Source organism: Coccomyxa subellipsoidea (genome assembly GCF_000258705.1).
Source record: "Coccomyxa subellipsoidea C-169, whole genome shotgun sequence".
Taxonomy (NCBI): Eukaryota; Viridiplantae; Chlorophyta; class Trebouxiophyceae; family Coccomyxaceae; genus Coccomyxa; species Coccomyxa subellipsoidea.
Genome location: NW_005178029.1, coordinates 1,406,259 through 1,425,951, shown reverse-complemented (window position 1 = coordinate 1,425,951; position 19,693 = coordinate 1,406,259). Strand labels below are relative to the sequence as shown.

The 19,693-nt window shown below is 52.8% G+C and overlaps 5 protein-coding genes across 5 annotated transcripts; 3 read left to right on the top strand and 2 right to left on the bottom strand.

Annotated features, from left to right (window-relative positions):
• The first annotated feature begins 142 nt into the window (after positions 1-142).
• COCSUDRAFT_54279 (hypothetical protein) lies at positions 143-1,711 on the top strand. The gene is made up of 6 exons (XM_005645412.1): positions 143-380; positions 468-521; positions 697-772; positions 852-945; positions 1,076-1,195; positions 1,318-1,711. Exons 1-6 carry the CDS (start codon positions 233-235, stop codon positions 1,420-1,422), a joined length of 597 nt encoding a protein of 198 aa, XP_005645469.1. The 5' UTR covers positions 143-232; the 3' UTR covers positions 1,423-1,711.
• Positions 1,712-2,606: 895 nt separating this feature from the next.
• Positions 2,607-3,637, bottom strand: COCSUDRAFT_30541 (alba-domain-containing protein; the record flags this gene model as incomplete). Its single annotated transcript, XM_005645411.1, has 4 exons — positions 2,607-2,738; positions 3,006-3,211; positions 3,355-3,421; positions 3,512-3,637. The coding sequence occupies 4 exons, from the start codon at positions 3,635-3,637 to the stop codon at positions 2,607-2,609; spliced, it is 531 nt and encodes a 176-aa protein (XP_005645468.1).
• A 1,312-nt stretch (positions 3,638-4,949) lies between these two features.
• COCSUDRAFT_57467 (hypothetical protein) lies at positions 4,950-7,864 on the bottom strand (the record flags this gene model as incomplete). The annotated part of the gene is made up of 9 exons (XM_005645410.1): positions 4,950-5,134; positions 5,235-5,361; positions 5,466-5,504; positions 5,610-5,750; positions 5,877-6,038; positions 6,163-6,390; positions 6,505-6,726; positions 6,820-7,077; positions 7,853-7,864. 9 exons carry the CDS (start codon positions 7,862-7,864, stop codon positions 4,950-4,952), a joined length of 1,374 nt encoding a protein of 457 aa, XP_005645467.1.
• Positions 7,865-11,134: 3,270 nt separating this feature from the next.
• Positions 11,135-14,693, top strand: COCSUDRAFT_30535 (S-adenosyl-L-methionine-dependent methyltransferase). Its single transcript, XM_005645409.1, has 13 exons — positions 11,135-11,299; positions 11,376-11,473; positions 11,559-11,684; positions 11,815-11,888; positions 11,987-12,018; positions 12,128-12,231; positions 12,325-12,403; positions 12,516-12,694; positions 12,844-12,997; positions 13,094-13,237; positions 13,329-13,437; positions 13,543-13,684; positions 13,839-14,693. The coding sequence occupies exons 1-13, from the start codon at positions 11,236-11,238 to the stop codon at positions 13,983-13,985; spliced, it is 1,452 nt and encodes a 483-aa protein (XP_005645466.1). The 5' UTR covers positions 11,135-11,235; the 3' UTR covers positions 13,986-14,693.
• A 162-nt stretch (positions 14,694-14,855) lies between these two features.
• On the top strand, positions 14,856-19,238 carry COCSUDRAFT_48465 (kinase-like protein; the record flags this gene model as incomplete). Its single annotated transcript, XM_005645408.1, has 12 exons — positions 14,856-15,148; positions 15,288-15,537; positions 15,666-15,910; positions 16,150-16,315; positions 16,427-16,477; positions 16,619-16,687; positions 16,800-17,049; positions 17,175-17,332; positions 17,435-17,582; positions 17,721-18,061; positions 18,227-18,458; positions 18,862-19,238. The coding sequence occupies exons 2-12, from the start codon at positions 15,307-15,309 to the stop codon at positions 19,236-19,238; spliced, it is 2,268 nt and encodes a 755-aa protein (XP_005645465.1). The 5' UTR covers positions 14,856-15,148; positions 15,288-15,306.
• Positions 19,239-19,693: the final 455 nt, after the last annotated feature.

Sequence of the window (19,693 nt, the reverse complement as noted above, 5' to 3'; positions counted from 1 at the left end):
CATGGTGCTCAAGAACAGAACAAGAATTGCAAACGCATGTCCTAGTGAGGAGAGAGGGGCGAAGAGCAAGGCTATAGATGAGTCACCATGCATGCCAGGTGCATGCCAAGTGGATCAGGCTCCACAAGTACATCGGAGATCAGGACTCGTATTTCACATGCTATGATGAATACTTACGTGGCGTACGGGAGGCAAAAGATGAATAATTGTCTTTCACTGGTTCTCGAGAAGTATGACCAGTAACATGTTTCTGCTGTGTTCAGCATCACCTATTCCTGAAGGACCTCCGCGTAAGGATCCCGAGCAACGCTTTAGACGGCTTGGAAATAAGGACTCTGGTGGCTGTTACATTTACAGGGAAAAAAACAGCTGGTGGAAAGGTCTGTGCTCCATCCCATACACTGGTTTATTATCACGTCTTCCTATGGGATCTGTTCTTACCTGTGGTGTGTGCAACTCTGGAGCAGAAGTGCCAAGAATTCGAGTGAGGGACAAGCAGGAGCGCATCAACAATCTCTGGGGTGAGATTCTTGGCAAGCAGTTGAGAGCTAGTAAAGTGAAACAAGCCAGTTTGTTTCTGCATCCTGTGTTGCTAAATGTCCGAGAGGAGAAATGAAACGGCACTGAAAGGGTTGCTTATGTCACAACCCCTGTGAAACAATTAACCGCTGACTGGAAGCTGCTTGGGGTGTGCAGGCGAGCTAGCAGCTCTCAACGAGAGGCTTGCTGGAGGAGATGCGATCACAGCTCGCAAAAGGATAGATTACCTCAGGTGTGTGCTGATGTCGTAGATATGCTTTCCTAGCAGATAGATGAGGTCCATGGATCTGATTCTCAAATACACTTCACAGGGTGCGCAAAGAGCATTGGGCACGCATCATCTCAGCAGCTACTCAGTATGACACAGCAATCACATTGGCCCTCATTGAAGATGCCAACAAAAAGGTGCGCTACACCAGGCTGGCCCAGAAGCTTTGTCACTGCATCGTGCTGTCTTAGCGGAGCATGTGCGTGGTGCTTCCATACATTTTGTCAGAGATTCACCATGGGGACCAAAACTTTTGTGGCGCTGCAGATTGCAGAGGCCTTGAAGACTGAAATGCGAGAGCGGGCTCCGGTGCCGGTGTTGAAGAAACAGTTGCTGACCCTGCAAGCTGACCTCTCCTCTGCACACGAACGTCTGCACACCACACAGGTACTCACACCAAGCAGAAAATGGGCTGTGGGAATCTGCTTGTCTTGGCCTGGTCAAGCATGTCCATCAAGGGCACAGTCTTGCGTCAAAGCTCATGCCTTACCGCAGTTTGACTTGCCTAGGAGCGACTTGCGGAGAATCTGGCACGGATAAAAGACCTCCAGGCCAACATTGTCGTGCCAGTCATGGATCAGCAGCAGGATCCTGATACGCATCCTGACCACTGACAGGGTTATAAAGTATTGCTCCAGAGCTTGAAAGAATTGCTGCAGCGATGGAAAACAGGTTTTGCATGATGTTGACATCAGCTTTACTCTATCTATGTCAGGTAGTGAATTGTGGTCCACTTTGAGATACATCAGCCAAGGAAGACAAACATATTTGTCTTACAACTTTGAGAGCAAGTCCACTTGGTGCCTGGTGAGGAAGCATTTTTGTAAGGGTCTCAGGCTGTGCTGTAATTCCCAGGGTCAGGGGACAGTGCTTTCAACTGTGTAAACACCAGCGCTGTGGGGTGTTGGTCTAGAGATCTCCGGCATGGAAATTATTGGGAGGCATTGAAGCTGCACGTAGCGAGGCAGATCCGCACGTACTACGTACTAGAACACAAGAAGATTGATGCATACACTCTTTAAATGCCACAGGAACTGCATCCCAAGCCTAACAATTGTCATTAATCATGGCAGTTTCTGCTGCAGCAGAAGAAGACTGCAAGCCAGGGACAGGCAATCGCGCTGTCACTCTGGTGCATGTCTATTCGGTCAATGACTGTTCATTGTCTTCCCTAGGGCTGCTTCACTCCTTAGACTGAGTACACACGCTGCCATCAAGCTCAGGTGCTGCAAAGGCACAGGGCCATGCGTAAGCACTAGCTCACTTCTCTTGAAAGTGATGCATCGCATCATCCATAGTGTAGCCTACCTCTCTCAAACTCTCACACTGTCAACCCTCCGCGCATCAATCTGCCTCAGCTTAATGGACACACAAAGTATTTGCTCTGCAGAAATGATTCATGTACAACTGATACACGCAACGGGCCTGAGAGGAAAGAGCGCAAAAAAGGTCACTGTGCAGAGTAGTCAAGAAACGCAATAAAACCTGGGATGCTAACAAGAATTATATTAATCCCAAGAGCAGGAAACCCTTTTGCTTGGATTGAAACAAGCACGTTCCAGCTGGTTTCCTCAGAGCTGCTCATCTAGAAAATGATAATTGGAACCTTGCCGGCAAAGCATACTGAACTGGACCCTCGGCGCACAAGCGCTCTGGCAACAACCCGATGTCCCTTTGCAATCAGACGTGCGCGCTTCAAGACTCCCAGCTAGCGACGAGTGTGCCTTCATGCAGGAAGACAGCAGAGGCGGTGGGCTTCCATCCAAGACCCTGCCCAGCGCCCAAGCTGCTGCAAGGCTCAGCCCTGCTGGGGCGGCCCGCGCCCCCGGCCCCCAAAGCGCCCGCCGCCGCCGCGACCACGGCCCCGGCCGCCGCCGCCGCCGCCGCCGCCCCTGTAGCTGCCGTCGCCGCCTGGGTGGACGCCATATCCCTCTCCTGACGGCCCCTCTCCCCTGCCAGGCCACTCATCGACTTAATTGCCCTTCCTGGATGACAGATTATAGCATCCAACGAGATGCTTCCTTGTACCATGCCATGCAGGTGGCAAGGCAGGTCTGGGGTATCAGACGACCTCATGCCCGCAGTAGCATAATGTGAGCGGCAGTAATAATCAAGCGTCCATTAATATAGCAAAAGGGGCAGGCCTGCCGGGGTTGCGGGCACGGCTGGGCGCGACGGTCTCCTGCAGCGGCTTGACGAGCTCGTTCTCGATGGGCGCCTGGTAGCCAACGGTGGTGATGTCCAGCAGGGCGGTGGACAGCGTGATGGTGATCACAGACACGTGGCGCGTCGTCTCCAGCCGGTTTAGCCCCTCCTCCAGAGGCTCCCAGGTGTCTGTGATGTCCACAGAGCCGATCTGCGTGTTCTGGTGCAGCCCCATGATCCGCCGCTTGATGATCTCGGCTGCGCACATGCACAAGCCCCTCACGGCACGGCTCTCTCAGAGCTTCATGAAGGAGAGGTAGCTTACCTAGTATCCGTGCAGGAGGTGTGAAGGAGTGAGAGCATGAGAAATGTGCTGCAGACAATTGTGGGCAGAGCGATACCTATGGTCACGGTCTTGTTGATGGCGCGGCCCATAGCCTTCAAGACAACAGCGTCATGGCCCTTGTCCTGCATGGGCGAAAACGCATGTTGACATCAGCCTTTTTGCAATTCCCAGGGAGGGTATGAAAGCGCTTGAATGCTTAAGATTGGGTATACCGTGAGGAGGGTGGTGGCGTAGGAGATGTAGTTGCGCATCTTCCCAGCGGCCATGATCCGGACTTCATTCTCTTGAATCGTAGGCTGCTCGGTCTTCCGCTGCTCTACTCTGACGTAACGATCCATCTCCGCAGCAAGAGCCTAAAAGAGGTCAAAACACATGTCGATCAGTTTTGCCGGCGGAAGTAGCACAATTCTACAAAAATACGCAGTGGTGCTTTCTCAAAAAATCCCCACAAGTCAAGCATTACTGTTTCTCTGTCTAGAAGGGGGGATTGGGAGCTCCTGGTCCCACCACCTGAGAAAGATCATGCAATATCAAAGTTCAAGGATGACATCCTTCTTAATTTTCTTATCGCGGGATGAATTGCTTGCAGGATTGGCAGATCAGCTGATCACAGATAACGTGGAGATACTGGCGCTTACTTGTCGAATTTGCAGTCCTGCTTGGATTGTGTACTCGCCCAGGGTTGCTTGAGCGTATATTGTCACAGGTAACTTAACGGGGGAGGTCCCAGGTGTCTCGATGATGCCAAATTTACCAGCAGCGCTGGACAGTGTAGAAAGTACGAGGACCTGAAAGGAGACAAGTCATATCCGGGTGGGCCCACTAACGTGGCAATGACTCATGATGATACTTGATCTCAAGGGCAGGTTGGAGTGGCTCAGCTCGAGTCCATGATTAGGTGTTCAAGATGTGGCAAGACGCAGGCCACGCCTATGTGGAGCCCATGCATGTGCATTGCACTGCGGCGCACCCGAACAGCGCCACTGGCTGGCAGCGCCGGCCCGGCCCGGCAGGGCAACTTGAATTCAACTAGGAATTGCGCCGGCGCCTATTAGGTAATACGCATGCGTTGCGCAGTGCATGCATGCCAGTGGCATGCAGCCTGCAGAGAGTGAGATGCACTAATGCATGTGTATGCTTCTAAGCGTGATGGTCACTGTCTTTGAATCCTGCTGCACCCCTGACCGCATCATTTTCAAATGTTGAGAATGCCAGTGAGGCTGCACAGCTCCAGAGCTGCAGCTGTGCACTGAAACTCACAGCTTTGAGCATTGATAGGAGCTTCATAAGATCCTTTGATAGTTCTTATGAGCTGCACATCTGCAGCTTACTTCAGGCTACTGAAGTCCCACTGGACAGTGCAAGCACAAAAGCAATGCAGCAGTACTGTGAAAAAAGGTAGCGTTTGCTCAGCAAACTTAAATGGCTTTCAAACTACAAACGTAGTGTCAAGCGGGCCTTGCTTGACACCGTGATTGTGAGCTCAGTCAAGCAGGCCTCAAGGAGATCCCGCTGCTTCTATAGAATCTGAACACATTTATTCAGGCACAGCCCGTGCGCCCAGTCTAGAGTCAGAAGTCAAGTGCATGCGTTTCTACCAAGTCAATCTCTGACAGTGCTGATGCGAGTTCACAATGGGAAACCTTATAATCAACATCTCGCCGCCGTCTGAAATTCTGGGCTTGTCAGCTCGTAGAGACGGGAGACGGCGCGTGCAAACGCAAATTTCTCTGTGAGCCCGCTCTGCTGCATGGTGGCAGACCCCAGGGACCGCGATGAGTCTCCCAGGGGAGCAACACTGCCATCGCTCATCAGGTCTCTGCGCAGCCTTGAACCTGCATGCCAAGCATCACGATCATCCCTACAACTTGTTGCAGCGCGCATTCAGCAATCATCACAAGACATGCTTCTAAAGCAGCTTCATTAGAACTGCACCTTCAACAGCCGTCTCAAATTGGAGGCTCTCCAGATCCAGGATTGGTGCATCCCCTGGCCGCTTGAACAGGAGATGGGGAGCGCACTCAGCACTGACAATCAGTTGTGTCCTTGCATTGTACAGTTCCTGCTCATCGCAGCAAAAACAATCTCAAGACAAATGGCAACCATGGAGGAACGCTTCCACATTGTTTTGCATGCAGCTCTCAAAGTCAAGAGAGAGCTACTTACATCCACAAGGCTGATGAATCGCCGCGCGCGGTCTCTCATCTGCAGAAATCCACAACAATATGCTCAGGGTGCTTCAATGCAAAATCAGAAGCTGCCCCAGGAATATGTGCGTTGCATGCACACACCACTCAGATTAGATCTTACCTGCAACGAGAAGTCGGGAACATCTGTTACCAGCACAGCTCTGAAAGCATTGGCGACAGCAAAGTAATCCGCTGGCCCCAACGTCTCGCTGCACAGATCGTCAAAATGGAATCGAGCAACACTGTTGGCCGCCAGCCTCACCTGCAGCACACAACATGGAGCATATATTATTCAAGCAGAAAAGTGCGTCCTTTTCGTGCCCTGGTGTTGAGGCATGCTTTGGAAGGACAGTGCGACTCAGAGCTATTCTAGGAACCGGATGCTGACCTGCAATGTGCGGCCGAACAGAACAGGCAGATTTACTTCTTGCTCCTGGCTGCAGCCTTCCTCTGCCATCAGCCTAGACCACACCTCTTCAACCTGCTGCGAGGTGGACCGTCCAAGGGGATACAGGTAATTCTTGCTGGGTGACCACTCCCCTTGCCCACTCTGCAGCCCACCACACATGCCATGTATTTTGTAAGCTGGCTGCCTTTTCTCCAAGGGGCAACCTGAGGGCATTTGCAGGGCACTGAACTACCAAACAACAATCCACTGCCTCAGTAGGGCAGACCTGTGTAGCAAAAGCAAGGCGATAGTCCTCTTCGGCAGAGAGCTCCACAGGTGTGCAGGCCTTCAGGAGGCGCTCTGTAAATTGACTGAAGAGGTCCTCGTGCACGCCGTGCCGATTGAGGTCATAAGGCGAGCTGTTGCTGGTGCACACAATCACCGTCCCAAAATCCATGAGCGCCTCCATAACCCCCTTCAAAGCCACAGCTGTGAAGGGGTCATCGATCTGCATCTGCACCCACGCGAAGCATTTCAGGACACAGTTCAACCAAAGATGAGCTTTGCCTTTGCTATTGGACTCATCTGCAGAGCTTGGCTGGAGGGCAGGTTTAAGTACTTAGCTTACCTCATCGAAGCAGAGGAGTGATGCTCTCCTTGGAGTGTCTTCCCAGCCCAGATCAACATTAGTGCTCCCCTTGATCAGGGAGAGGCCAGCCTTGGAAAGGATCAGGGCGTTCCCAATGGGAGAATCACCCAGCTTCCGCTTCGCCCCCATCTGGGAGCGCACACGGCGTATGGCCAGTTTGACCTGCTGCAGGGCCTTCTGCTTCCGTGCCATTGGATCCTCCTGCACATGTCTCACATGCATCACGTGCCCACACTCAAGTGAGCTCCTGTGCAGACATCATCAATTGTGCCCCGCTTGGGTGACTAAGCTCACCAAGCTAGGAGCATCAGCTGCGGCCCCGCTCTGCCTCTCCTGCATGGCGACAGACTGGGCAAACTCATCCATCTGCTGGGCACTGAGCTGCATGCGCGCGCTCTCCAGTTTGTGCATGCGCTGATGCAGCTCATCCAGAGCCCGGTTGAAGTGCACTCGCCTCATCTTGGGCACAAGGCCCAGCTCCTCAATTGTGTTGAAGGCAAGATCCATCACCATCGTTTTGCCACTCCCCACTGATCCGTACAGGTAGATCCCCTGAGACAGCATGCATGCGTCATGGGCATGTCCAAAACTGAATTTATCCCCTGATATCATCATATTTGCGTCATGCAGGATGACGTGACTTCTCACTTTGGGGACAGCTGGCGGCGTGGGAGGTGGACCAAGCATGGATTCCAGCCTCTGCTCACGAGCCCGAGCTTCAGCGATAGCTTGCTGCACTGCTGAGGCGTCCTCACCCTCCCCTTTTAACAACGACCATGCCCTTTCCAAGTATCCTGCAGTTGTCACAGTTAAGAAGTGATTCTCTGCATGTGCACACCTGCAGCAGGATGTGTCAACGGCCCGCGCAAAGGATTGATACCTTGCTCGTCCTGCTTTTGTCTTTCCTTCTTTCTCTGGTCCTCGCCTAAAAGCTGCTTCCGCATGCGTGCACGCCGCTCCTGCAAGGAGAGTGGCAACATGGGATCATAAACACATACGTACCATTAATTTTGTGGATTTCTGCCTGATTGAGCACGACAATGTGTTGTTATCAGGTATCATGTTGTCTTCTGTTTTCACTCACCGCATAAGCTGCTGAGTCCTTCTCATACAAGTCCACCGCAGGGGTGTAAATTGCCAGCTGATCTATTAGTCTTCCAAATAGCGTGATACATCGATGCTGCTCTGCATCCTGCCTAAGGATCTTATTCTCTAGTAGTGTCTGGTACTTTTGTAGAAGCACAGCACCTACGGACAACAGACGTTTCTGTCACTAGTCTGAATTAAATTATGGTACTGATTGGTCTGACACGATGGCAACCCTCACCTGGCCCACCATCACTACTGAAATGTCTCGTCCACCGCCGTGTTTGCTTCCAGGCAGTGACTGCTCTCTCGGTATTTCTTCTCCACATTGCAACACGTGTTAAGTTTATTAATCAGAACATTTCAAGTAATCTGAAGTAAATGAAACTTCAGGAATGAGCGCAGCAAATCAATGTGCTGCTGGTGCTACGTCGACATGCGCGCCCATCACCCAATGACGTTTCCCCGTGGTTTGCTCAAGCTTGTATTAGCACTCAGCTTTTGGGATCTTAATCTGAATGTGACTGTCGTTGGCTTGCAGACAACACGTCTTGCCGACGTGAATGCTTCTCGCTGAACACAGGAGGTGCAGATTTAGGGTTTTCCATCCCCTTGGTAAATGTAGGTCAAGGGCAATACTCGAGGTTATCCAGTGAGGTTGCTGTCTCTCATATTCATCCGTTTCTCCTCGTAAAGGCACACGTTGAGTAGCAGACGACAAGCAAACGAGTAATCATGGCAGGAAAGCAGCCCCTTGGCCCCGATCAGCTCGGCATGCCGGCGTTCGACCTGAGCGCTCTGCAGAACGTCCTCAATGTGAGCCTGATTTTCGCTGTGGCTGACCTTGATTGCATGCTAATTGTTGCATAGCGTCTGAGGATGGTGTTGTCGTTCCGCAGGATCCTGATATTAAGTCAATGGCTGAGCAAATCGCTCAGGACCCGGCCTTTGCCCAGATGACAGCAGCCCTGCATGCTTCTATGGGAGCACCTGGAGGTGCGCCCGGGGAGGGTGCCGAGGCAAGCGGTGGCCCTGCCGGAGAATCTCGCCAGGCTGGAGGAATCCCAGCGATCAATCCCGAGCAGTACGCATCCGCTATGAGCAGCGTGCTGCAGAACCAGCAGTTCATGGAGATGGCTGAAAAGCTTGGGCAGCAGATCATGGCGGTGGGCCCTTCGCCTCTCGTCCATCAGTCAACGATTGCTTTGAATTATTGGAGCTGATTCCGCAGATTCTGCGATGTGCCAGCCTCTCACCAAATCTAGTAAAGAACAAGGTTTTGATCGGCCTGTGCTGTTTGGCTGGACGCAGCAGGACCCAGGGATGAAGTCCATGATGCAGACAATGCACGACCCAACCTATCGCAGCCAGCTAGATGCCAAGATGGGCGCCCTGAAGGACGACCCAGAGCTCGCTGGCATCTTCGAGGAGATGGAGAAGGGCGGGCCTGCAGCAATGATGAAGTGCGTGTCCTCCTCATCCAAGCTTTCCGAATTGCTTTTACAATCCGTTGGCCTTATCCATATAGGTTTTCATGTGCCTTTGTCATATAGTTTTTCATCTGCAACAAGGCGTCTGACTGCCAAGGGTGGCCAGATGGCCACAGCGATTCTGACCGAAATTGGATGGCGGGTCAGGTACTGGGACAACCCGGACGTGCTCTCGAAGCTGAGCACCGTGATGGGCGAGGCCTTCAACCCACAGGCGGATGATGATGCCGAGGGGGCTGCTGCTCAAGGCGAGGAAGGTGAAGAGGAGGAAGAGGAGGGCAGTGAGGAGCTGGCAACTGTCGCCACTGCCGCCAGCTCTGGTGAGATCCTGCACTTGCACACTCGCCAAATAAATCTGTGTCATTGCAACACATTCCTGAATGTGCACAGATATTGCACAGGCGCTGGCTTGCTGCTGTTTGTAGCCTCGCCTTCTATGCTTGGCTGTTTTTGTGGGATTGGGTCCCCCACGTACGTCCCCAGCAAGAGGGGCCAAATGCTGCTCATTCAGAGCTCGAGCCTGCCTATATTCCCTCCCATATTTTTGTTTGAGCGTCGACTATCATACATTGCTACTGGCTTTGCGTGAATTGGCTCATAAAAAGCCTGACTAGCGTGGCTCCTCAACACCCCGTAGGGGCTAAATCTCGTTCCCTGTTGTACTGGGTGGCTGAAACGGCTTTGGTGGTGGGCAGGCGACATTGAGCTGCTGAAGGAGTTGCTGGAGAACGGCGCGGACAAGAACGACGCGGACGAAGAGGGCCGCACTGGGCTGCACTTTGCCTGCGGCTACGGCGAGATGGCCTGCATGGACCTGCTCCTGGAGCACGGCGCGAACGTCAACGCCATTGACCACAACAAGAACACCGCCCTCCACTATGCCGCCGGCTACGGCCAGGCACAGTGTGTCGAGGTCCTGCTCAAGAAGTGCGCTCCCTCGACCCCCTGATATACTTTTGCCACAGAACCTGCAAGGAGCTTTGCTGCTGTCATTGGCATGTAGGGACATCCCATTGGGGTCCCAAAATTGCACTTGTTGGCTTTGCTCGCATTGATGTTTGCATATCATTTCACGAATTTTTGGCTTTGTACGTGCTGGAACGGCTGAAACTTGGCTGTAACACTGAACCCCATTCATTCCCTTGCTTGCAGTGGGGCCAGCTGCACCGCAAAGAATCTTGACGGCAAGACGGCGGTGGAGGTGGCGCAGCTCAACAACCAGAACAGCATTGTTGCGCTCTTTGAGAAAGAAAAGGCGTTTCTTTAGATGCCAGGACAAGGTTTGCGGTGCTTCGTGCATCTGCTGATGGCTCAGCAACTCTTTCAAGCGATTTGAATCATCCGAGAGGGCACACAGGTCAATTGTTGGATGCCTGGACATTGCTGGAGCTGGACCCAGCTTGAAGTTTGCTCAGGAATATCCTGCTGTCTCTTCATCACGTGGCATATTCGATTTTGTGTAGGCAGCATGTGCGGCAGTGCTGCTTGTCATTGCAGCAGGTGCAAAGGAATGTGAAAAAATCAGTGTTTTTCTGGTGTCAAGTGTTCTACTGTCACGGTGACTGTAACGATGTAAAGCCGAAACCTGGTGAAAGTATATGATGATTCTCCTGTCACATTGGATCATGTAAGATCTTCCGTGTCACACTAGTGTGTCAACAGTTGATCTCATGACAGTGCAATTCAACTGCAAGTTACCAATGTACAGTGTCACACGTACAGTACAGTATCATACGGTATTAATGATTGTCGTGGCGGCAGCCAGCTGGGCAGCCTGCAGCTCAGCTTACATGCAAAACTACACAATGCAGTGCATGCATTGCATTCTCAGTATATTCTGCATCTCTTGTGGATGTGGACAAATAACGTTCTCAACTCTGACGCACTTGAATCAAGCAAAAATCCTGGTGCTGGTGCCATCTGAACGGCAACGTAGGTGCCTGCAGCTGCCGACTAGCACGCCGCTTTCCCAATCTTACCACGTGGGGACCTAGTACTCCAGCTAGCTCTTAAAGTAGTCAACAGTAGGAAATGTAGGTAGTACATTATGATCGATAAGTTCTAATATCAAAGGTATCAAGGGGGATTTCAATTCAGGGCCATCGCAGCACCAAGGAATCCAACAGGCCATGTCATGATGAAGCTCGGAGGAAAATTTGTCGTTCAGATACTGAGCAAAGAGCAACAAGTGTCTGTGGGTAAGAATGATACGCGATATAAATCAACTTATTCCATTTCAATCTATTTTGCTGATCATTTTTCTGTTGATCGCAGGTGATGGTGTCCAAGTCGATGTGTCCCTTCAGAATGAGGGAGTCTTGATAAACGACCATCAAGGAGATGTGCTGTATCAATCCAATTCGTCTGACCGGGTGTGTACGCATTTTAAGTGCCCACAAGGGGTGCCAAGAACATGAGACCACTCACTTATCCACCGTGTTTCCTCTGTAATCACAGGCATGGATGGCAGGGGATGGCATGCTCTTCATCAGCTTGGAAAGAGACTCGATATCTGTGCTTGTCCTCAGATCTATAGATCCTGAGGCCGAAGCTGCCCTGGGAGAAGTTCTGCTCCAGCTGCAGGTCCTCCCTGTGAAGGATCAATTTCCTGGCCTCTGCAGATTGTCATTTTAATTGCACCATGCTTTGTGCCATCACATGCCCACGGGACACAGTAAGAGGCATCTGATCCAGGCTGCGTGCTGATCTGCAGGGCAAGTTTGATCGAAGGACTGAGGAAGCTAGTGCTGACCTGTATTTCCATTACTATTCCCTGCTGCCACACCAGTACGCCACACTGACTATGCCAATGAAGCTTGCAATGCTAGTTATTCTGGCTACTCATGCACCGGATGTCTAGTAAAGCTCATGTCGTTGCCATGCAGGCAGAACATGCTCCAGGACATGATTCGCACAGGTGCACTAGATCTCTCTCCGAGTTGACATGCATGGACCTATCTGTTGTGTTGCATGCTCCTCTGAGATTATATCATATGGCCTCATTACTCCGGCCTCCAATTCTGCAGGAACATACTACGCGTCAATTATGGGCAATGCAGTGGACTTCCGGGACAAGGTGGTCATGGACGTGGGTGCAGGAAGTGGCATTCTGTCCTTATTTGCTGCACAGGTAACTTCTTCATTTCATCATGACAGAGCTTGCTGTCCATATTGCAAGGAGAATGCTTGCATCAGTATGACATCTCTTGAGCGCTGGCTGCAGGCTGGAGCGAGAAAAGTGTATGCAGTGGAGGCCTCCAACATGGCTGCTTCTGCAAACATCCTCAAAAATGCCAATCCTGGTGAAGATATTGTTCTGTTCTGCATGTGCGCACAGCAGATGGAACTCTGTCATGTGGTGAAGTGGGACATTGCCAATGACACAGAAGATTCTAAGAAGATGTTCGCTTGCAGCTCTGGGTGCGAGAATCGAGGTCATACAGTCCAAGATCGAGGACCTGAACCTGGAAGCAAACTCCGTGGATGTCCTCATATCAGAGCCAATGGGTACCTTGCTGGTCAACGAGCGAATGCTGGAGACCTATTTGCATGCCAGAGACCGATTCCTGAAGCCAGGCGGTCGGATGTTTCCGGTATGTTGCATTGCATTTTTGCATTGCATATTTGATTATGCTGGCATTCCCTGAATGCTGCAGTTTGCAGGCCTGCAAAGCTCATGGCTGTGAAGCTCAGAGCACTGATATGCCTAGCACTGATATGCCTGTTTCAATCCCTGATGCAGCAAACAGGACGGATACATGTCGCAGCGTTCACCGATGACCTGCTTTACACTGAGATGGTGAACAAGGCGACTTTCTGGCAGCAGAATAGTTTCTTTGGGGTGGACTTGTCTTCTCTCTTTCAGCCTGCTCTGGATGGCTACTTCTCCCAGGCAAGTCCTTCTGCTGCATTACCATGTCAATGATGCACTTTTACCTTGGTGCCTTGACCCTCTGCAAATTCGACAATGACTGTCATATGACTGATTTGAGGACCACCTGATGGTCATCAGGTGGTGGTGGACGCCATAGATCCACGATGCCTGATTTCAGCACCCATGAGTCACGCAGTGGATTTTGGAAGCGCTCTAGAAAACGACCTGCATGACATCGTCATACCTCTGCACTTCCCAATGGGTGAGCCCCTCTTGCATGACTGCCTGTTGCGTTCCCGGTCAACAAGTATTTCCTAAGCATGTGAGTTTTAATGCTGACCTCGTTTTGGCAGCTGTGCCTGGGAATGTGCATGGCGTTGCATGCTGGTTCGACGTGCTCTTTGATGGAAGCTCCTCACAGCGTTGGCTGTCGACTGCGCCTGGCGTGCCAACCACTCACTGGTATGTCCTCAAATGACCTTGCTCACTTTGTAAGTCCTCAAGTTCAACTGGTGATCAACACAAGCATTGGCGAGCAGGCTGGTTGACTGGGTCGTGGGTGGCCAGGTTCCAGCTGCGCTGCGTGCTGAGTCAGCCGCTGACAGTGTACCCCGGAGCAGAGCTGCATGGCGAGCTGCGCCTCATTGCCCACAAGCGCCAGAGCTATGACATCCACCTCAGACTCAGCGTTCCCTCCCTGGCCCCTGGGGTGCCAGACCACACGGTGTGCTCCCTGCACCAACACTGTCAAAGAGCTGATATCGTGTGGTGCTCTGTAGCGCTTCCTTGCTTTTGGTTATTTTTAATCTGCTGCACACTGCTAGTGCGCTGAATTTGCCATGCTATTTCTTGTATTTCGTGAGAGAGTCGGCTCTGATGCCTGGCCATGTCTGCGACAGGTGACAGGCAAATTTGATCTGAAGGAGCCTTACTACCGGCAGCTCACAATGCCCTACTGGGGGAATCAGGCAGCAGGCAGCAGTGTTCCATCAGAGTCTCCAGCCTTGTGAGCCGCACCAGCAATGCAGCTATAGGCCCCACCACACCAATCAAACCTCCAACGAGTGCAAGGGTCTCCCGAATCTATCCATTTGCCATGCACCACAGCTTATTGGTGCTTCAGACCGTTTGCCTTCTTGTTGCTGCAGCAAATGCATTGTGTAGCGCCGCCTTTGGTACCGGTAGCGTTCGTTGCTTGGTAGCATGTGTTGTGTCGAGTTAGATTATTAGGCTGCAGTCCGGTTATTTCACATTTTGCTGGGCCGCGCTTCTTTATTATTTGTACCATGATGATAAAAGCGCCACTATGGAACATGAAGAAGAACTCAATTGCAAGTAGAGGCATCCCAGGTATCCCATGATGATGATCATGATGGATGCGAGAAGATGTTTTGAAAGAGGTCCGGGCCTGTAATTCTACTTGAAGAGGCGCTGGCCTTCATTCTTAAGGACAGTCTCTGGCAGTGACGGGGGGTGCGGGAACGACCGCCAGATTGAGTGCATTGCGACTGCGCGCATTGTGCAGCCTTACTGTATCCGATTGAGCCATGGCTGGCCAGTGAAAAAGGCTGGCCAGTGCCTAGGCAGCTACAGCCGCAGATCTGAGACTAGAGACTCTAGAGACTAGCTAAAGCTACAGCGGATCCACTGGCGAGTCTATATATCGACTGACCGCACATGCAACTTCAAGACTCAATGTAATTCATACATCTTTCAAGAAGCCAGATTTTTCTCAATTGACGAGAGAGGCTCACAATGTCCAAACTTCAGGCATGTCCAAGGAAATTTGCTTGGCATGCATACAGCATTCCCCAAGCACGTGCTCTTGCTGTAATGAGCCAACAGGACACAAAGCTCAAAGCTCAAACCTTCCTTTCTTGCTCAAAGTCTGCATCCGTTCTACAACATCACATAATGGAATTCTCATAAGCATCCTGGTTTTGGTATTTGGTGAACTGCGGTAGTCTTGGTCGGAGTGATTGACTCCAGTCATTGGCCTCTCAGAAAGTGAAGCAAGTAGCTACAGGCCGCATCACACCATCTTCAAAATATTTTCCCACTTGCTGCGAGCTCACTGAAGTGCAGAGCGCCATTGCATCTGGTCTTGTTGACTGACACGGCAGGTCTTGGAACGCAGTTTGTGTTGTGAATGACAGCAGTCATCAAAGCACAGGTACTTAAACGAAACGGAGAATACGCTTCAAGAAACGCCACACGTGAATTTGATGATCACTGCATCCTCAGTCAGAGTTCCTGTTGTGCTGGTGCCCACCAGCCATGGGGGTTCCCCTGATGGACGATACTGATTTCAGGGATCAGCCATGAGGTAGCATGAAGGGCGTGGGCGATTTCCTACGAAATGTGGTACAGCGAAAGGAGGGTGGCCTGGTGGGTCGCACCTTCAAAGTGGGCGCATACACCATAAGGGTGGAAGCCCACCTGGGAGATGGTGGATTTGCATCTATCTACAGGGCCCGAGACACCTCCACGATGACTGCCTTTGCGCTGAAGCATGTGCGCATGGGAGGCGAACCTGATGCCGTCGCAGATTGCCACACCGAGGTGTGCTATGCGCTCACCAGACGCAGCACTTGCAGGCTGCATCATGAGACCTCTTCCCTGTACTTATTATGGATCAAATGAAGTGGCTTACAGCCAGTTACTAATGCAATGATTTGTTTTGTCAACAGGTGGAAACAATGCAGCGTCTGAGGGACCATCCTAACATCCTGACACTGAGGGCAGTGGCCTACGTGGGGCCCAAGGGCGCAGAGCAGGAGGCGTTCCTGCTGCTGGACCTGTGCAAGGAGAGCCTTGTGGACCACCTGCGCGCTGCTGCAGGCCCCCTGCCTGATGCAGACGTGCTCACCATCTTCCACTCTGTTTGCAAGGCTGTGGCCATCATGCACCACCAGAGCCCGCCGCTCTCACACAGGTGACTTGCTCACAATATCTGGCCTACTACACTGAGATGCACATGTCTGCCGCAATCAATCAATGTGTGTAGACGGTCATTCTTGAACTGTCTACACACAAGGCACAACATCCTACTGGTCGGGACGACTTTGATGTTCTTGCTTCAGCCGCTATATTATTTCACGAATTTGTTGTCTGTCAGCTTGCTAATTTCAGTGTTGGGCATTAATGTATGTCTGGCAACCTGCTGCACGACAGGGACTTGAAAGCAGAGAATGTGCTGTTGCACAACAACGGGACATGGGTGTTGTGCGACTTTGGAAGCACCACCAGCTGGGCTGGACGCTATGAGGGATCCAATGAGATCATGGTGGCTGAGGAAAACATCCGAAAATACACAACACCAGCTTACAGGGCGCCAGAGGTGACGCTGCGTTGCACACTGTCTCAGAGTGGCACCCATGCGAGCTGCAATGTGTGTATTATTTTCATGGAGATCAAGTGCTTTCCTTTGAAGGCAGGTCCCTGGTTGCAGATGTTTGATCTCTACTCACGGGAGCGCATTGATGTCAAAGCAGACATGTGGGTACGTTCCATGCTCTGGCTCCGATTTCAGACCATGCCTCTTCAAGTTGTGTGGAAAGTGCATGCTGCAGCCAGTGATCTTTATTGGGAAGCCGAATATACACCAAAGCATTCCTGACAGAAATTATTGAATGGCTTGTAGTCTCTGGGCGTCCTTCTTTCGTACATCTGCACCGGGCAGCTGCCCTTCGTTGGAGACTGCAAGCTCCAGGTCAGTCCCGGCCTCCCTCCCTATTAATTGCTGCAAAGCTGCTGCAGACCTTACAGCCATTGCTCAGGTGACAGAGGTATCGTAGCCGTTCATTGCTCTATACTTTCACCAGGTGCTGAATGGGGACTACAATCTGCCTACTGGCCGGCCTGAGCCCTTCTTGGCCCTCATACGCGGGCTGCTGCGCGTGTCGCCATCGCAGCGGCTCAGCATAGATGCGGTGCTCCAGCAGCTGGAGCGCCTGGCATCCAAGCTGCCAGCATTGTCCCTGCCCTCCAGCGCGCCGTCAGTTTCCAATGGCGCCAGCAGCATCGAGAACGGCGCAAAGACACTGAAGATAACCCCGCGGCCTGCCCCCAGGGGTGAGGGATTTGCCACTTTTAGTTTCCCTGGCATATGCAGACATCCATGTGGATCTCTCGATCTCTGAATGGGTCCAGAGATGCATTGGAAGTCTGTGGTCACCAACAGCCATGCACTGCTTCAGCCGCAGGGCCCAACAGAGAAGTGGGAGGCAGTGGGCGAACAGCAGCGCAGGGTGCAGGGGGCAGCAACGGCGGCTGGGATGCCGGAGGATGGGACCTGGGCAGTTGGGAGCAGCCGCCCGGCAGCTCTGCTGCACCTGCCGCTGCTGTGTCAATACAGGTGCTTGCCGTATTCACAGCAGCAGTGCATAGCTATCCCTAAACCCATCATTACTGTGAGTCAGCGGCCCAACATTGAGTCATTGGGGCTCTGGTGTTGCAGGAGAGCCTGTCGAACCTGTCGAACCTGAGTCCGAGGCGGGAGCCAACGCCTGTCCCAGAAGCGGGCAGGAAAGAGCAGCTCCTCATGCCCAGCACCAGCATCGCAAGGCTGCCGGATCCCACCAAGCTGCCCACTCCAAAACAGCCCGGTGCGTGCCTACCCGCACCCGTGACCTGCCCTGTGCACTTTCCAAGCCTTTCCTTGGGAAGCCGCAAGCTCATGCTAACGGCTGCAACCCGCTTACTTTGTCTTGGATCATGGTGCGAAGTGACGTTCCATGCAGCAGGTGTTGGCTCGCCGGCGCCAAAGCTGCAGCTGTCCTCGCCGACGGTGCCGCTGCGGCAGAGCAGCTCGCTCAAGGCGCTGGGGGCGCGGGGAGGCCTGGATCTCATGGACGCCCCCGCACAGCTGCACAGCCGCAGCCTCGACCGGGGCACCTCTGCGGCCAGCAGCGACGCCGGCGACGAGCGGCGTGACTCGGGCGGCTCCACCGGCGCGGCCGCTTCGGCGCTGCGGCAGCAGCTGACGGAACTGGCGGAAGCCAATCAGAAGCTGACGGCAGCCATCCAGGAGAAGGACTCTCTCATTGAGCAACTGCAGGCGCGCCCCTTGCACCTCTGGAGACCTGTATCACAATCAATAACACGCCGACAGCTCATTATTAGATCCTAATGCGCTACATGCCTTCAACCCAATATTGCAGCCAGCTGTAAGCACTTGAATGGCTTGCCAGGCACCGCAAAGTGTTCTGTAATCTTCTCTGCCTGATCGCCAGCGTTTCTGGTGACGCAGGCAGAAATAGATCGCTCAAAGCCGTCCAGGCAGGCACCAGCAGCAGAGTCACAGCGCGTCAGCAGCAGGAACAACAGCCATGGCGGCTCAGCGGATGGCGGCTGGGTGGCATCTTTTGGTTCGTCGCGAGATGGCTTGCGGCCTCAGACCAGCAATCTTGCAGAGCCACTGCACCCCGGCAGCGGGACCACATCTCCCCAGGCCTCCCTGCGCTCCACTGTCTCCTCCTGGGGTAAGGACCGCCTTAAACGTGAATCCCCTTCTTTCTGTGACCTGCTAGGGCACATGGGGTTAGTACAAATCAACGAGTGTCAGCCTGCCTCGAACATGTGTAGCGATGGTAGATCAGCACTGAACTTAGCATAAACAGCACTGAAGCGTCTGTTTGTAAAGCCTGCCAAAAATATGTGGAGCGATGTGGGATCGAGTATTATTACTAATACCTGGTTGCTGGTGGAACTGGATAACATCTGCTTGCATGTGCATGCCCAGACAAGCAGCACACAGATGAGCTGCCTCGGCTGGGCAGGGTGAACTTAAAGTGAAGCAGGCCAGACAAGGTAGAGGCAGGCAAGGAAGTCCAATCTGCGGCGTTGTCTCACTGCTGGCACCAAACATGGGCGTTCTCTGTGCAGGGAAGGAAGGGGCTGCAGAGCCCGGCACGCTGTCACCAGACCACCCGCTGAAGAGCCTGGAGCAGTCCCTGAGCCAGCTGGACCCCTTCACACATGCGGCCAAGCCCCTCACAGCAGCTCCTGTGGAGCCGGCGGTTGCAGCTCCCCAGCTCAAAAAGGGGCCGTCGCGCCTGGGCATGAAGCTGCGCGGCAACTCCTTCGAGGCCTTTGAGGACGTGGCCGTGCCCAGCGATGCCGGTCACCTCAACGCTCCCGACAGCGCCACTGCAGCCTCCGCTGCAGAGCAGGGCGGCGAGGGCGCCATGGGCAAGAGCAAGGGCAAAGGGCCCCGCCACAGGCGGACCACCAGGCAAGCAGATCCTATTTTGTGGATATAAATATATGGTTGATGCATGCTGACTGTGTGGCCCGGCATTTATTTTCTGTGCTGTGGCCCGGCATCTAGATATCTGAATAGTGTGATCCTTCTAATTGACATGTAGAATGTCTGCTCAAGCTTACATGCAAAGGGACGATGCTCATGTGTGTGGGGTGCCATGCAGTGAGCCGACGCCCATTGACAGCTGGCAGCCGCAAACTGAGTGGTCGTGAGATGTTTGGCACACGGCTGTGAAAGGGCCTGGAGATCGCATGTGCACAGCTAGCCGCAGTGCTGATGACCGCGGCTGCCGTCAATTTGCATGTTTGATGTGTTTGACACCGACACGCTGTGCTGCCTGCCTGTCCTGTAAATGTTTGGCCCATGGGTGTAAAATGCATGTCCTTCTCATGAATGTGCCTGAATGCTTGCAGTGAAGATGCTTGTTATGTACGGTTATAACGTGTAGTAACT

Coding starts and splice junctions, on each gene's coding strand:
- COCSUDRAFT_30535 (XM_005645409.1), top strand. CDS start 11,236: ATGATGAAGCTCGGAGGAAAATTTGTCGTTCAGATACTGAGCAAAGAG. Junction 12,404..12,515: donor CCTCAAAAATGCCAATCCTG/GTGAAGATATTG, acceptor GTTCGCTTGCAG/CTCTGGGTGCGAGAATCGAG. Junction 13,685..13,838: donor TTCCCTCCCTGGCCCCTGGG/GTGCCAGACCAC, acceptor GTATTTCGTGAG/AGAGTCGGCTCTGATGCCTG.
- COCSUDRAFT_54279 (XM_005645412.1), top strand. CDS start 233: ATGACCAGTAACATGTTTCTGCTGTGTTCAGCATCACCTATTCCTGAA. Junction 522..696: donor GCGCATCAACAATCTCTGGG/GTGAGATTCTTG, acceptor TGGGGTGTGCAG/GCGAGCTAGCAGCTCTCAAC. Junction 1,196..1,317: donor AACGTCTGCACACCACACAG/GTACTCACACCA, acceptor TGACTTGCCTAG/GAGCGACTTGCGGAGAATCT.